Source organism: Callionymus lyra, chromosome 18 (genome assembly GCF_982586985.1).
Source record: "Callionymus lyra chromosome 18, fCalLyr1.hap1.1, whole genome shotgun sequence".
NCBI lineage: Eukaryota > Metazoa > Chordata > Actinopteri > Syngnathiformes > Callionymidae > Callionymus > Callionymus lyra.
Window position 1 is genome coordinate 15,863,321 of NC_141835.1, and position 14,480 is coordinate 15,877,800.

The window sequence follows — 14,480 nt, forward strand, 5'->3', positions numbered from 1 at the left end:
CGGATGCCCCATCAAAGAGATCAGTTACTGTTGTGTTAATGGCTACTTTTTAAACAGCCTTTTCTTTTTTTCTGCCCTACGTTGTTGTAGAAGGCGTTGAGTTTCCAAGAAAACGTCTCGCTCCGCCACCCGCCGTGTCACTAGCCGAGAGCAGATCAGAGGACAGGAATAACCGGTTGTCTTGGTGAAACATCTCGCCACACATTTTCTTCTGGCAGCTAATCCTCCGGTCACCGCGGCGACCACCTGTCGCTATCAAGCAGGTGGATCGATGCGTAGATATGAAAGGATCCTGCTGCGCTCATAGGTCCAGCGACTGCACTGTTTCGAGAGGAGGATCTCATTAGCCTCCTCGCGGGCCTCTCCACCGCCTGATTAAGGATGATGGAATGATGGAGCGTCTCTCCTCCGAGTGCACACACACACACACACACTCTGGACCGTTACTTAACAGTTGCCATGACAACATTTTTAATACCCTTCATTCCCAAAACACGTTGCAGACTTTCTAAAAATAAAAGCCTGTTGTCTTTTTCTCACAGACTGAGCTGACATGAGGATTCTGTAATGAGCGGGTCCGAGTGTACATACTGTACAGAGGGTGTTGTCCTTTTCGGGCTAAAATCGGACTCCGCCGCCGCCGTTCGGGGCCGAGGCAGATTGGGGACATGTCAGCGTCCACTGCAGAGCAAGACAGGCAGGTCGGTGAGTCTGTGGTGGGATCCAGGAGGGAAGACGTGTGCAGCTGAGTGAGTCAGTGGGCTGCAGCCGTGGACTCTGGGGGCACTGAGCCGTTGATCTTATGTAACCGACGACAGCGGGGGAGAAGTCAGACGACATAACAACATCGACACGCAACACACACACATCTTTATATATTTATATAGATGTATAGATGTATACAAGCCTGTGGTCGTTTGGGATAAAACATAAAATAAAGTATAAAACAGTATAATCTAAAAGAACATGATGAAAGTTAAAATATTATTTAATAAAAAGTAGATTTTTTTAAAGGTAAAAAAAGGAATATATCAAAGCTTTTTAAAGGATTAAAAAAAAGACCTACCGATAGAAAAGGAATAATATATAATTATTTAATATCAATATTAAAAGAGAGTTTTTAAATATACAAATCTATCATAAATAAAATAAAATTAAAGGTTTGTTAGGAACTACAACATTCTCATGCAAAAACAACACAAGTTAACAAACAAAAGCTAAGACCAGTTAGAAAAACAAAGCTAACTCGAGATAGCAAAACAAAGCTAACTGGTTGGTAACAAAAAGCTTACTCGACTTAGCAACAAGCGGTCAGCAACACAAAGCTAACTCGAGTTAGCAACAAAAGCTAAGTCAGGTTATAAACGCAAAGCTAACCTGAGATAGCAAAACAAAGCTAACTGGTTGGTAACAAAAAAGCTAACTCGACTTAGCAACAAGCGGTCGGCAACATAAAGCTAACTTGAGTTAGCAACAAAAGCTAACTCGAGATAGCAAAACAATGCTAACTTGTTAGTAACAAAAAGCTAACTTGACTTAGCAACAAAAGCTAACTCGAGATAGCAAAACAAAGTTAACTGGTTGGTAACAAAAAGCTAACTAGACTAAGCAACAAAAAACAACTCGAGTTAGCAACAAAAGCTAACTCTAGATAGCAAAACAAAGCTAACTGGTTGGTAACAAAACGCTAACTCGAGTTAGCAACACACAAGCTATAAGAGAGAGCGGCACAAGAAGGAGCCGTAAAAGTACTGACAGATAACTTTATTTGAAGGTCACAAGGAGAGTTTTTTGGTCAAAGAAAACTGGGTGACGTCGTCGCTGTTGGTTAGCAGCTAACAATGATGAGGTAGACAGTGACACACCCGTTCTACACACCGATGTCGAGAGGGATGAACAACGAGAAGAAACACCGAAAAAACACGGCACAGACACCAATATTACATGATATAATACTCTATGTTTTATATATGTATTTTGTAAATATAAATCAGCTGCCACTTCGAAAGCACAAGAGAGAGAGAGAGAGAGAGAGAGAGAGAGAAAGAGAGAGAGAGTGGGAATATAAAAATAAACTTTATGGATGTAAAGCGATTGAAATCAGCAGCTTGGATCAACAGTTGAGTTGGTGTCGCGGCCCCACGGTTGCTAGGATACTTGGCATTAAGACCATGAATGTACAGAAGTGGCTGCATAACACAAAGCGGTTGAGAAAGCACACTGAGATACACAACGTCCACACGAACACCCACTGAACAGAGATGGTCGACCCAACGTCGGAGATAACAGTCGAGTGTAACAGTCGTGAGAATGCGAGAGAGCGGCGGCGGCGGCGGCCGTAACAGTCGCGATAAAATCAAAGCTATTATCGGAACAGTTCTTGTCAGTAAAATACTCAAAATTGCTTTATGTGCTGCCACCACGTCGTTGACGGCTGAAGGCCACGGGAGCCCGTCACAGTTTCAGTCGTAGTGTCAAGTGAAACGTCAACCGAAACATCACAAACATCAGCACGTGTCGTAGATATATCGAGTGTGTTATGTACAACGGGCTCGGACCCCCTCGCCAGGCAGCGTTCAACCCGCTCGCTTAACGCCAGCAGCAAAGAAAATAAACTCTGCGGTCGCAAGTGTAACCACGCCGCCCGCGGCTACGCTAAGCCAAAGCCTCAACGCCACGTGTTTTACGCAACCATGGCAACCTCAACGTTACATCAGACGGCTCTCCGTCCGCCCCGTCCTCAGTCCGCCTCGTCCTCGCCGTTCTTCGCCCAGCCGCGGCTCATGGCCGCCACCACGATGCTGTACATGTTGAGCCAGGCCTGACGCAGCGGCCCCGTGTAGCCGGGACCCAGGTTGCACTGCAGCATGTACAGCAGGGACTCGCCCACCACCTGAGGAGGAGACAGGGGGGCGTGAACAAAAAAAATGGCGGCTTTGTCACCGAGCGATTGTTTCGTTGCCTCACAGCGAAGGACTGGGTCGTGACGCCGACGGCCTTGTGCTTCCTGCCCAGGTTGAGCAGGAAGTCTTCCAGGGTGTGCAGGTCGTCCAGGTGACTGACGGCGGCGTCGATCACCAGCATCACCTGAGGAGGAAGTCGGGGTCAGAAGGTCGTCGTATATCGAAAGTGCGTTGAGATAAAAAGATGAAAAGTTTGACCAAAACTTGATTGGATGGAACCGCGGATAGACGACGACAACAAAATAAAAACAACACAACAATGACGATAAATGTAGCATCAAACGAAAAAAGCAAAGGATGGACTAGAAAGAAAAAGAAAAATGACACAGATTTCATTACTACCTAAAAAAACAAAACATTTTCAGAAAAAAACGCAATTATTTTACAAATAATTCTTCGTGCGTTTCTACTATAAACGATTCCATATTATTTCTACATTTTAACTTGTATTATATTGTATTTAGACAAATATATAACTATGTATTAATTTGCTTGTTCTAATATATTTATATCATTTATACTCTCTTTTTTTAATCTTGAAATGTACTGGAAATTATTCAATTTTAATAGTTTAATTTTACTTTATCGGTAATATAGTTGTTTAAAAATTTGCTACAGATCAGTGAAAAAAAAGTTGTTAGTTTCATAGTATAATTTTACTTTTTCTGCATATACCAGATCAATTGAATTGACTTGTGACAGAAAAAGTTACATCACTAAAGACAAGTCAAGAATAAAAAGGGTATAAAGGATGGAAAGAGAAGAAAACACAATCTCAAACCAAATGCATCAAATGAACGAAACAATATAATTTCTGCATATGAATCTTGAATGTAGCCATTAGCGTGACATTGCTATTTAACCTCCAGTTGTCCTAAAGGAAAGAACTTGGACATATAGAGGATCTGTAGGGTCTGATGTTTTATGATATTTGGGGGTGGAACTGTCACGTGGGGTGTCAGGACGCTCACCTTGGTCACGTGCTCCAGGAACTCCGGGCTGGACAGGCAGTCGGGCGACGGGCCACAGTTGGTCTTGTAGTTGAAGAGGGTCAGCAGTTCAGGGTCCAGCTCAAACAGCCTGTGGGGACAAAAGTCAAGCGTTCACCCCCTGACTCAGGATCATCCTGTCGCCAAGGCAACAAGTCAAGCCGAAGCTCACCTGGAGAACATGATGACGCCGTGAGGAACTTTGTTCTTGCCCAGACTCTCCCAGCTACCCCGGATCAGCTCCTTGTCCTTCTCAGACAGCATGCTGGCTCGTGACAGGAAGTTCCTTCTGGCGGGGGAAACAAGCAACTCCTCCACGAGGACGAGACGGAGGTGGACGTTCAACGCGGTACCTTCAGCGGCGGAGGCAGGAAGCGGCTCTGATGCTCTTCCTCTCCTCAGTGTTGTGAAGTTCCTCCACGCTCTGATCTGTCACAGGATTCTCTCTCGCCTCCCCTTCCTCCTCTCTCTCCAGCACTGGGGGAGATGATTCAAGTGGAGGAGGGAAAGAGGGATCTCTCTCTCCCGCTCGAGCCAGAGCGCCTCCTGCAGGACGAGTGCGTGAACTCTGAGCGATGACACGAGGGGACTGGAGAGAGCCACGCGAGGATGGGGGGGAGGTGGCATCGATCAGATCGAGGAGAGGGGTCCGTGGGGGGGGGGCAGATTAGAGTGTTTACAGAGCAAAGGTGCGGCGCCTCGTATCGACCTCCATGTTTGAGTGGATGTCGCCGCGAGTGGCTTCTGTCTCTGCTGAGAGCTACACGGTTTCCATGACAACGTACCGGGATGGAGCGGATGGAGCTGCGACATGTGACTATCTAGAAACATAATCTATTTACATGACCGTGGCAACTGTTGAAGAATACTGTTTTTTTCACAGGCAGGAAGATACTGACGGATTCAATTAGCATCAAATGGCTAATTTGTTTACAAGAATCCTTAGCATTGCTAGTTTGTTAACACCAACATTTAGAAACTTAACATTGCTAGTTTGTTTACAACAAAATTAAAAATTTAGCATCGCTTATTTGTTTACAACAATATCTAGAAACTTAGCATTGCAAGTTTGTCTACAACAATATTTAAAAACGTAGCATTGCTAGTTTGTTTATAACAATATCTAGAAACTTAGCATTGCAAGTTTGTTTACAACAACATTGAACAAAGTAGCATTACTAGTTTGTTAACACCAACATTTAGAAACTTAGTATTGCTAGTTTGTTAACAACAATATTTAAAAACGTAGCATTGCTAGTTTGTTTACTACAACATTTAAAAAGTAGCATTGCTAGTTTGTTAACACCAATATTTAGAAACTTATCATTGCTAGTTTGTTGACACCAACATTAAGAAACTTATCATTGCTCGTTTGATTACAACAACATTTTAAAATTAGCATTGCTAGTTTGTTAACACCAATATTTAGAAACTTATCATTGCTAGTTTGTTAACACCAACATTTAAAAACTTAACATTGCTAGTTTGTTTACAACAATATTTAGAAACTTAACATAGCTAGTTTGTTTACAACAAAATTTAAAACTTAGCATTGCTAGTTTGTTAACACCAACATTTAGAAACTTAACATTGCTAGTTTGTTTACAACAAAATAAAAAATTTGCATTGCCAGTTTGTTTACAACAAAATTAAAAATTAAGCATTGCTAGTTTCTTAATACCAATATTTAGAAACTTAACATTGCTAGTTTGTTTACAACAAAATTTAAAACTTAGCATTGCTAATTTGTTAACACCAACATTTAGAAACTTAACATTACTAGTTTGTTTACAACAAAATTTTAAACTTAACATTGCTAGTTTGTTAACACCAACATTAAGAAACGTAACATTGCTAGTTTGTTAACGCAAACATTAAGAAACTTAACATTGCTAGTTTGTTTAGGACAAAATCTATAAACTTAGCATTGCTAGTTTGTTTACAACATCATTTAGAAACTAAGCATTGCAAGTTTGTTTACAACAAAATTAAAAATTTAGCATCGCTAGTTTGTTAACACCAACATTTAGAAACTTAGCATTGCTAGTTTGGTTACAACAATATCTAAACATTTAGCATTGCTAGTTTGTTTACAACAATATTTAGAAACCTAACATTGCAAGTTTGCTTAGTTATTAAATATTAATAACTTAGCATTGCTAGTTTGTTTACAACAACACTTAGTAACTTGCAAAAGCATTGCAATTTTTTTTACAGTTGTAATCAGCATCTACAGGAGCAGTTAGCAGCTTTCCTTTTTTAAAAGGAAAAGTTCTATATATATATATACGTATATATATATTTTTTTTTTCTTTGCTAGCCAAGCCTGCTATTGGTTAACTTTTAACCAAAAGTTAGCATTGTCTCATTGCTAGCTTGTTCGCAGCTCCGTTTAGCATCTTGACATTGCTAATTTGTTTTGCTCGTTTTTTTTATTGCTACAGTTAGCAACTTCACTTTGCTAGTATGTTTACAGCTTCAGTTAGCAACATAGAATTGCTAGTTTGTTTGTTTTAAATAATTAAACTACCTTATGTTCTTAATTTTTTACGGCGGAAGTTAGCAACTGCACATTTCTAGTTTAATTTGATCTGATAGCTATGCTAACTGTTTTTACAGTTACAATTTGCATCTCAACTTTGCTTATAGGTTATGATAGTTATGATTGATTTTTTTTAAGCTCACAATGCTAACTAGCTGTCAGCGCTTTCAAATCGCTTGTGTTGCACAGTAACGCTAACTATCAGCATCTCAAGTCATGCTAAAATCCAGCTTTTATTTGATTTTTAATCCTTAAAAAACGAGTTTGTTTCAAACATAAAGGATAAAGATCTTGAATATTTGTGGATTGTGGAACATGGTCCACAGAGAGGAGCGGTTTTGATTTGAGTTGGACGGTTTTGAACTCTGGGCTGTCATGATTATATATTCAGACTTGAGGTTTTTATGAAGAGAAAATCAAAAAATTCCATCTCATCAGCTGTCTCAGCAGAGGTTTAAAGCCCACGGATGAAGTGTGTCTGATGTGGGTGTGTGTTTCTACACACATGTGTGTGTGTGGTTCTTAGGTGGCTTCAGAAATAACCAGGAAGTCAAACCCTGTAACGTCCCAATGTTGGCAGACGCCGCGCTGCTGAGCGAACAAGTTCTTTAATGGAACGCAGACGACGTTTTTATGTGTCTGTCGGAAGTTTCTAGATTTAGACGGATGAAACGTGCGATAATGCTGCAGACGGTGACCTCAGCTGGACCGGCGGAGATGTTTATTCTGGTGCCCCAGTTCATCATCCACAAATTACAGCGGCCATGATTCTGCATCCAGAGTTAATGAAATTCCACACAGGCGGATCTGTCGAGTGTCAAAACCAGATTGGATTCCACGGTCAAACATCAAGTTTGAGCAGAGAATATTTACAAGTCACGAATGAATGACTGAATGGGACATGAGATGCAACGTCTTGAGGACTCCATATCGCTGAAGAAAGAGCTGAGCCAAAAGATGACGCTCACCTGGATTTCTACTCTAAAGAACAAGATTTTTCTCTGCAGGTGTCTCATAGGAAGAGGAGTCATCTTGGAGATTCTCAGAGTAGAACTTCTTGTCCTCCAAGAAAAGACAGATGATGCTGCTCAGGCATCATTCTGGAACTTTTTTCGAGCGTGTTAATTTTATTTTATCAATATTTTTCACTACTTTATTCTCATATATACAGACGTACAACAGTGATTTTAATAAAAAGAATAACAAGGGATATTTTTGGTTTACACCAGTTTAAAGTGGGAAGTTCTTTAGGTTTAATGCTTTTTGTTGTATGCAAGTTTGATTAGGGGAAACTAACGCCTTAACACTTTCTGGGAGACGGCAATTGCATTGATTCCAATACACGGGCAACTAAATTATTAATTTAAGTCTCTCTAATTAAACTTAGACCTCTATTGTATCATCAGTATGTGTCTGTTTGTACAAAACTCTCTTTTAATTGAAATATTTACAATAGAAAATCTGCTTAAGCCCCGCCCACTGAAAACACTTTTCTGGAGATTAAATCTTGTTTAATATAACCACGTCCACTCTGCTGTGATTGGTCAGAAATCGAGGTTTGTATCCATGTGGCATCTATCCAGTTGCCTCCAACTGACTCGTTGTATTAACAAAACGACAAAGCAGAGAGCATTACGTCATAATGGACTCCACTCTCGTATCCTCTCATTCGCTGAGTTTTCAGATGGGGGAGAACTTTATAAAGTAATAACTTCAAAACATGGTCATGATGAGGGACTTACTGCTTCTTGGAGAAGAAGACTTCAACTTTTAAAATGTGAATAATTCTGGAAAATTCTGTTTTCATATTAGTTGCTCTTTAATGATTCCAGAAAGAAAGAAAAAAACCTTTAAAAATGTTTCAGTGCTGCTTTAAAGTATATACTTTATTGAATATTGTTTTTATTGTTTGAGCGCTTTGTGACCCTGGTCTGGAAAAGCGCTATACAAATAAAAATTACTTACTTACTTTAGGTTTCGAGACAACACTCTTCTCACACTGGGTGAAGCCAGAAACAATGATATTATTATTTGCAGGGATGCTTTAAAGTTGGAAACATGTCAAAAAGTTCACGTTAACATGACATTTTAATTTAAATGACTTCACACAAAGGAATATGAAGTTATCAAATATATAACTTAACTAAAGATTCTCATTTCTATCATCGTGGGGGGTCGCCATTCTCACTTGTCTCCCTCTCTTCTTCTCGCCTCAAACTCTGACCCCTTCCGCGGAAAAATTTCCAGTAAAAAATCAGCAACTTTCCAGATGATTTCTAAATTGATAGCTGCACATCTTTGAGGATCGGATTCCCGTCGCGAGCTGGCCGCCAGGACAAGAGTTTCGTTCCAGCAGTGAAGCCACAAAAATAGAAATCAGTGCCGCTTGGACATCATGGTCGCTCTTCACGCTATTTTTCCTCCACATCTTCAATTTTCTCTCCGTCCTCTTTATCCCTAAAGCAGACATGCGAGGTTAGGGAAGGACTATGTTGTAATTATCCCGCTCGGACTCAGTGTTTTCGCTTCTGAAATTATGTAATACGAGGAAACCACATGAAGTCCTTGGCTACGCAGCTGCACTGTTATTCATATTTTTTGACCAGATGAAGCGGGAAAACAACAGATTCTTACTTGCTGTGGACTTCATCATCCTCTGAGTCTCCGTCCGCCGCTCGTCCGTTTTCCTCCACGAACTCCTCCTTCATGCCGACCTCCTTCAGTTTGTTTCTGTACATGGTCTCCACCAACGTCTTCACGTCTCGCTGCGAACGAAGAAGTCAGGTTTACTCGAAACAACCAAAATCAGTCTAAATAAACTATTGAAATCCATCGGATTGGGTTTCCTCTGTGAGCGCAAAAAAAAGACTTGAAAATTCTACAAATGTTTCTGACTAAATAGCTAAAATTTACAAGGAAGGAGAAGCATAGCCACGTAGCTTATCAGGCTAACTGTCACTGTGTTTTTGCTATTTACGTAGTAGCCACCTAATGGTAACTTGATGCCTGGAATCTGGTCAGGGAGTTGTGTTACAATGTTCTTTGTACAGACTACTAAGTTGTGTGTTTTTTTATGAACGATTGCATAAATCAGTCAAGTACGACTGCGTTGGTTTCTAGGAATAAACATTGTCTGGGCCAACACTTGTGTATCGATCAGCAAGAATTATGGTGTACTTCAGCCACTAGATGGTGACAAAGTGTCTACTTAAGTTTATTTATTCAAAATGTAATTAAAAAAATGTTGATTCCAAATGAACAAGTTAAAAGACTATTAGACTTTTGGGCTGGCTGGTAAGTACCTGAAAGTATTTCACTCTTTTTTAGAGTTATAGGCAAAAATGTTTGTCTATTTTAATGTATGACTGGAGCTTAGGTTCATCTTCATCCAAAAAGAAAACCTTAAAAACATCCATATAACTTCATACCGTGCAAATGTTATGTTAATCTTGTATTGAAGGCACGACAAGAAGAATTACTCCAGAAAAAATTAAATAAGTCTTTATTTTACGCTAGTTTGTGGCAGACGTTTCAACAGTAGAAAGCCATATAAGCCGGAGTAATAACCTCAAGTCTTTACTGACATGAGGGTGAGTAGAAAATGAGTGACCTTTGAATTTTGGGTGAACTATCACTTTTACTTTGTTGTGTGTAACAATCCTTGACCCTCCGTAAATGTCACCAACCTGTTTTAGCTGCTCAAACAAAAATGGCCGATCGGTAACTCGCGTGTTAATGTCCCGTAACTCCTTCTTGTAGTCTTTCATCCTCTGCTGGTCAGCCGCCCTTCAAGTGACCAAAGATTATAGTTCAGGCTCAAACTCTTGTGGTCATCGTGAACGTGCGGTCATCGTGAATGTGCGGTTGTTGTGATGTGAAAAGCAGCGATGTGACTTAACCCCGTACTGACCGGTGCTGCTGGAGCTTCTCTCTGAAAACGTCTTTCAAGCTGTTGTGCGGGTCCAACAATTTGGCGTGGACGGAAACCGACTTTCTCAAGGCCTGGGTCTTTATCTGGTTCTTCAAAAACCAGTCGGATATCTCCAGGCTCTGGCTCTCACGCTGCTCCATCGACGTTCTAAGACCGTGAGAATTTCCACGGGTCAGTCCTAGCTCAAAACGTTGGATGGTGGACTCACCTTATGGCCTGGCTCCGCCTTCTCACGGCGTCGGTGATGTACACCGGGAGTGGGTCCGAGGACAGAGACTTAAGGGTGCCCAGGGATTTGCTCCTCTGTAGTTTACCTTCTTTGGAAACCTGTGGATGGAACTTCAGAAAAAACGCTATTGTTAGAGCTGATTAAAAATGGCCTTTGAAAAGGTCAGGTGATGCAGGAATTCTGAGGTAATTCCAACCGGACATGGATGTTTGTTTTGTGTTTGCTATGTTGATGTTGCACCGTGGCCCGCCCACTTTTCTCATCATCAACCAATCAACCTTCTGCTCCCTTACTAAGATGTAATTTCCTCCAAATGGTCACATTAACAACTCATTCCCATCCTAGCCCCGCCTTTGCCCTTTGAAAGGTACCCTCTATCTTCTCCTCACTCTGGCTTGGGAAAGTCCCTTTTTTTGGACTGGGAAAAGGCCACAGCGGTCGAAGATGAATGACAATATAAATGATGGGTGAAATCGTTTCAACAAAAAGCTGTTAATTGTATAGTTGTGGGCAAAAAGAAGCAGGAAAGAACTGATCACAAAGTTCATTTTCAAAAACCGTCATTTAGAATTTGTGTCAATTACAGTCATTTCATGCCGCAATTATGCTTCTCCGTAGAGCGCTCGCTTGTTTCATCCGAAGTTGATCTAAGGCTCAGGGAGGCTGTTAAAATGGCATGAGGGAAAATGTTCTACAATTGTTCCTTTGAAGAAGAACAGTATGTAGTGTGTATGTTTTAATAAGAGCTTACTGTGCCACATCTGAGGGATGTGTTTAGAGGAGGCTCAAAGAATAAAACACGGGGTGTAGAAAAGCCGTATTTGTGCCATAAATCTGTCAGCGCAGGTCCGACCGAAAAGCTTTCGGAGCGGAGAAATGCAAACTCTGACAAATTCCTTCAGGCTAAAACTCTTGCGATTTTCTTTTTTTCCGGACTGTCATCACGACGAGAAACCAGAGGTCGGTTACAAGTTCAGCTCTGGGCCGACACTGATCTCTTAGTAGCTTCTCCTTAGTAGTCCCCGCTGAAGGAAGTCTGGGATACCAGAATGCTTCTTGACAAACCTCAAACTCTCTCCCATTCCGCAGACATGACATCCCACATTTTTTGGAGATGAGCATACCTTGTATCTTTTACGTAGGCCTGAACTCACGTCAACCCTCCAGCCCTTTGGTACCACCTTATCTTTCTTATTGCCATATAGGCATGGCTAATTGCTATAACTCAGGGTTGGGCAATTATGATTCTTCAAGGGCCACATTAAATTATGTGAATGTTGTTAGGCCGTTGAGCAAAAAGAAAGATGAAAAAATCTTTCAGCTATTATTTAGCTAAATAAGCTGCAATTTTATTCTTGTATATATTCGTTTTTTTCGAAACTTAGTAAAATGTTGTCACAACATGATCTGGAGCTTGTAATCCATGCGTTTGCGTCTTCACACCTGGACTTTTGTAACAGTTTGTTTTCATGTCTTAACAAGAAGGAGCTGTCTCGTCTGGAGATGATTCAGAACTCTGCAGCGAGAATTCTGACATGCTCTAGTAGAAGAACTCACATTTCTCCGATCCTTAAAACTCTTCACTGGCTTCCAGTTTCTTTCAGGATAAACTTTAAAATTCTGGTTCTTACTTTCAGATCTATTCATGGTCAGGCTCCTTCTTACATCACTGATCTGATCCAGCCTTACACCCCAGCTCGGGCTCTGAGGTCTGTGGATCAGAATCTACTGATGGTTCCTGAACACGGTTCAGGACCAGAGGACAGAAATCCTTCCAGGCTGTTCCTCCTAAGCTTTGAAACGATCTTCCTCTCTCTTTGTGCTTGATGGATCTACTGACTCCTTTAAGAAACATCTTAAGAAGTTTTTATTTGTTCAGGCTTTTCCTTGATTTTTTGGAACTCCTGTTGTGTTATCAGTTTTATATTGACCTTTAAAGTATAGCTTTGTGACCCTGGTCTGGGAAAGCGCTATATAAATAACAATTACTTACTTACTTACTAACTCCTTGAAACACAATGACGCCCCAATTACCCTAAATAAATTGGAGAAAAGGCAAAAAAGGACAAGGCACGGTAAGAAAAATGATAAATACCGGTTGTATGTTGTCGACGCTCATTCGACGCTGCCTGGCCGACCTCGCCGACGTCCTCAGTATAAACGGTTGACACTTGGTCCCGTCTGCAGTCTGGGGTCTCCTCAGACCCTCCGTCTGGAGGCTCCTGTGCAGTCGCTCGAAGTCCGGCACCTGGCGGATGATGTTCGGCCGAAAACTTGGCTTCTCGTACAGGAATCCTAGCTTCTCTTTTCTGGTTCGTTCGGCCGTGCGAAGTTTCGGCGGCATCGGGGTTGTGGGTTTCTCCGAAGCCTCCTTTTGGTCTACATGAACGTCACATCAGAACCAAAACATTTGGAATTCATCAGGTCCTTCTCGCCAGTATCTGGAGGTTTGCTTGAGTTAATGATAGGTAGGAAACAATTCCCTGGACTCACTTGTTTGTGGCTTCCGGGGGGATTTCTTCGGCCTCTGAGGTTTCTGATCCAGCGACTCCTGCTTCTCCATCAACTTTTCCTTCTTCATCTTCTCTCTTTCGTGGAAACTGAATGGTCTCTGCTCAGACAGCAGGAGGTTCTTCCTCTGCTCCCGCGCTTTCTCCCTCTGCTTCTCTTTCCGCTCCGTCAACTGATGGTAGAGCGGAAGTTTGGTCTGCTCCGGGACCGTCATGGCCCGGAACTGTCTCAGGCACTCGGCTTCGTCCTGCTCCTCTTTGGCCTGCTCGCTGGATTTTGGCAAAACCCTCCAGAATGAATCCAACTGCTTCTCCCAGTCTAAACTCCTGTTGGCCAAGAGTTTACAAATAATTATATATATTCATATTATTTGTAAATATTGTGAAAATGTATTCCTGATTTCATTTAAAATATCATTTTCTTTACTCTCAATGTAAACTTTAGAGTATTTTATTATGCTACAGATTACTTTTTGGGCGGAGCTGGTTGATGTCTGGAGATAGGAGTGACATCCGGCGAAGAGTTTTGATGGAGCCTTTTCAGAAGCTCGTCTTTGTGTCTCCTCTTTGTCTCTTGCAGCTGCTCCCGCAGAGTTTCGCTCAGACACTTGAGCTGCTGGCGCAGGATCAGCCCTGATTCCACTTCATCTTGATCTACACCCTCCAGGACTGGCATCTTCACCTCAGATCATCTGGTGAAGACACGGAGAGAAGGAGTCGCAGATGGAGAGAAAGTTCCACAATAAAAGTGAAAAACTATCAGTAGCTGAGGCTAAATATAACCTGAGTTTAGAAGAGCTATTATCAAATATTAAAAAATAAATATTGAAGTGTGGTGAATATTTATTAAATCAAAAAGACACTATTTGATTTTTGTTTTCTCCTTGACATTAATGAGATATTTATATGTTTGTATCAGTAGTTTTTCAACAATTCATGCATGGTAACACTCTTTATTTGTTAACTAAGATTAATTTTGTTATCAGAGAATGCAAAACGAAATACCTTAAAACTGCATTACATGGTTTTTTTTTTTAGAGAAAATATTAATATTTACACAACATTGTGTTTATGAAGCACATTTTATTCCTAATGATAGATCATCATTCTTTCTGATGTATCTTTAAATCGAACACGTGTTGCTTTAATGAATTGTTTTATGAAAACCTGATGACAATTATAATCAAAGACGACAAAAAAAACGGATTGGAGGCTAATTAGGCGAACGAACTGATGGCGTCACTACTGTTTAGTAGAGATCCCAAAATTAAAAACACCAGTCGTTTGTGTATGTTATTATTATTTTAACTGTAAAT

At 41.0% G+C, this 14,480-nt stretch overlaps 2 protein-coding genes across 2 annotated transcripts; both read right to left on the minus strand.

Moving 5' to 3' along the window:
- Positions 1–1,793: 1,793 nt before the first annotated feature.
- ngb (neuroglobin) lies at positions 1,794–4,508 on the minus strand. Its single transcript, XM_087779805.1, has 4 exons — positions 4,125–4,508; positions 3,935–4,043; positions 2,968–3,087; positions 1,794–2,893 (listed from the first exon to the last, which is right to left on the minus strand). The coding sequence occupies exons 1-4, from the start codon at positions 4,214–4,216 to the stop codon at positions 2,741–2,743; spliced, it is 474 nt and encodes a 157-aa protein (XP_087635931.1). The 5' UTR covers positions 4,217–4,508; the 3' UTR covers positions 1,794–2,740.
- Positions 4,509–8,677: 4,169 nt separating this feature from the next.
- On the minus strand, positions 8,678–13,840 carry fam161b (FAM161 centrosomal protein B). The gene is made up of 8 exons (XM_087780428.1): positions 13,635–13,840; positions 13,148–13,491; positions 12,750–13,033; positions 10,634–10,764; positions 10,405–10,572; positions 10,181–10,280; positions 9,129–9,259; positions 8,678–8,951 (listed from the first exon to the last, which is right to left on the minus strand). Exons 1-8 carry the CDS (start codon positions 13,838–13,840, stop codon positions 8,906–8,908), a joined length of 1,410 nt encoding a protein of 469 aa, XP_087636554.1. The 3' UTR covers positions 8,678–8,905.
- Between the last annotated feature and the right edge of the window lie 640 nt (positions 13,841–14,480).

Coding starts and splice junctions, on each gene's coding strand:
- ngb (XM_087779805.1), bottom strand. CDS start 4,216: ATGCTGTCTGAGAAGGACAAGGAGCTGATCCGGGGTAGCTGGGAGAGT. Junction 3,088..3,934: donor TCCTGGAGCACGTGACCAAG/GTGAGCGTCCTG, acceptor CTTCCTCCTCAG/GTGATGCTGGTGATCGACGC. Junction 2,894..2,967: donor TCACGACCCAGTCCTTCGCT/GTGAGGCAACGA, acceptor TCTCCTCCTCAG/GTGGTGGGCGAGTCCCTGCT.
- fam161b (XM_087780428.1), bottom strand. CDS start 13,840: ATGCCAGTCCTGGAGGGTGTAGATCAAGATGAAGTGGAATCAGGGCTG. Junction 10,281..10,404: donor GAGAAGCTCCAGCAGCACCG/GTCAGTACGGGG, acceptor GGTCACTTGAAG/GGCGGCTGACCAGCAGAGGA. Junction 9,260..10,180: donor TGTTTGAGCAGCTAAAACAG/GTTGGTGACATT, acceptor CTTCGTTCGCAG/CGAGACGTGAAGACGTTGGT.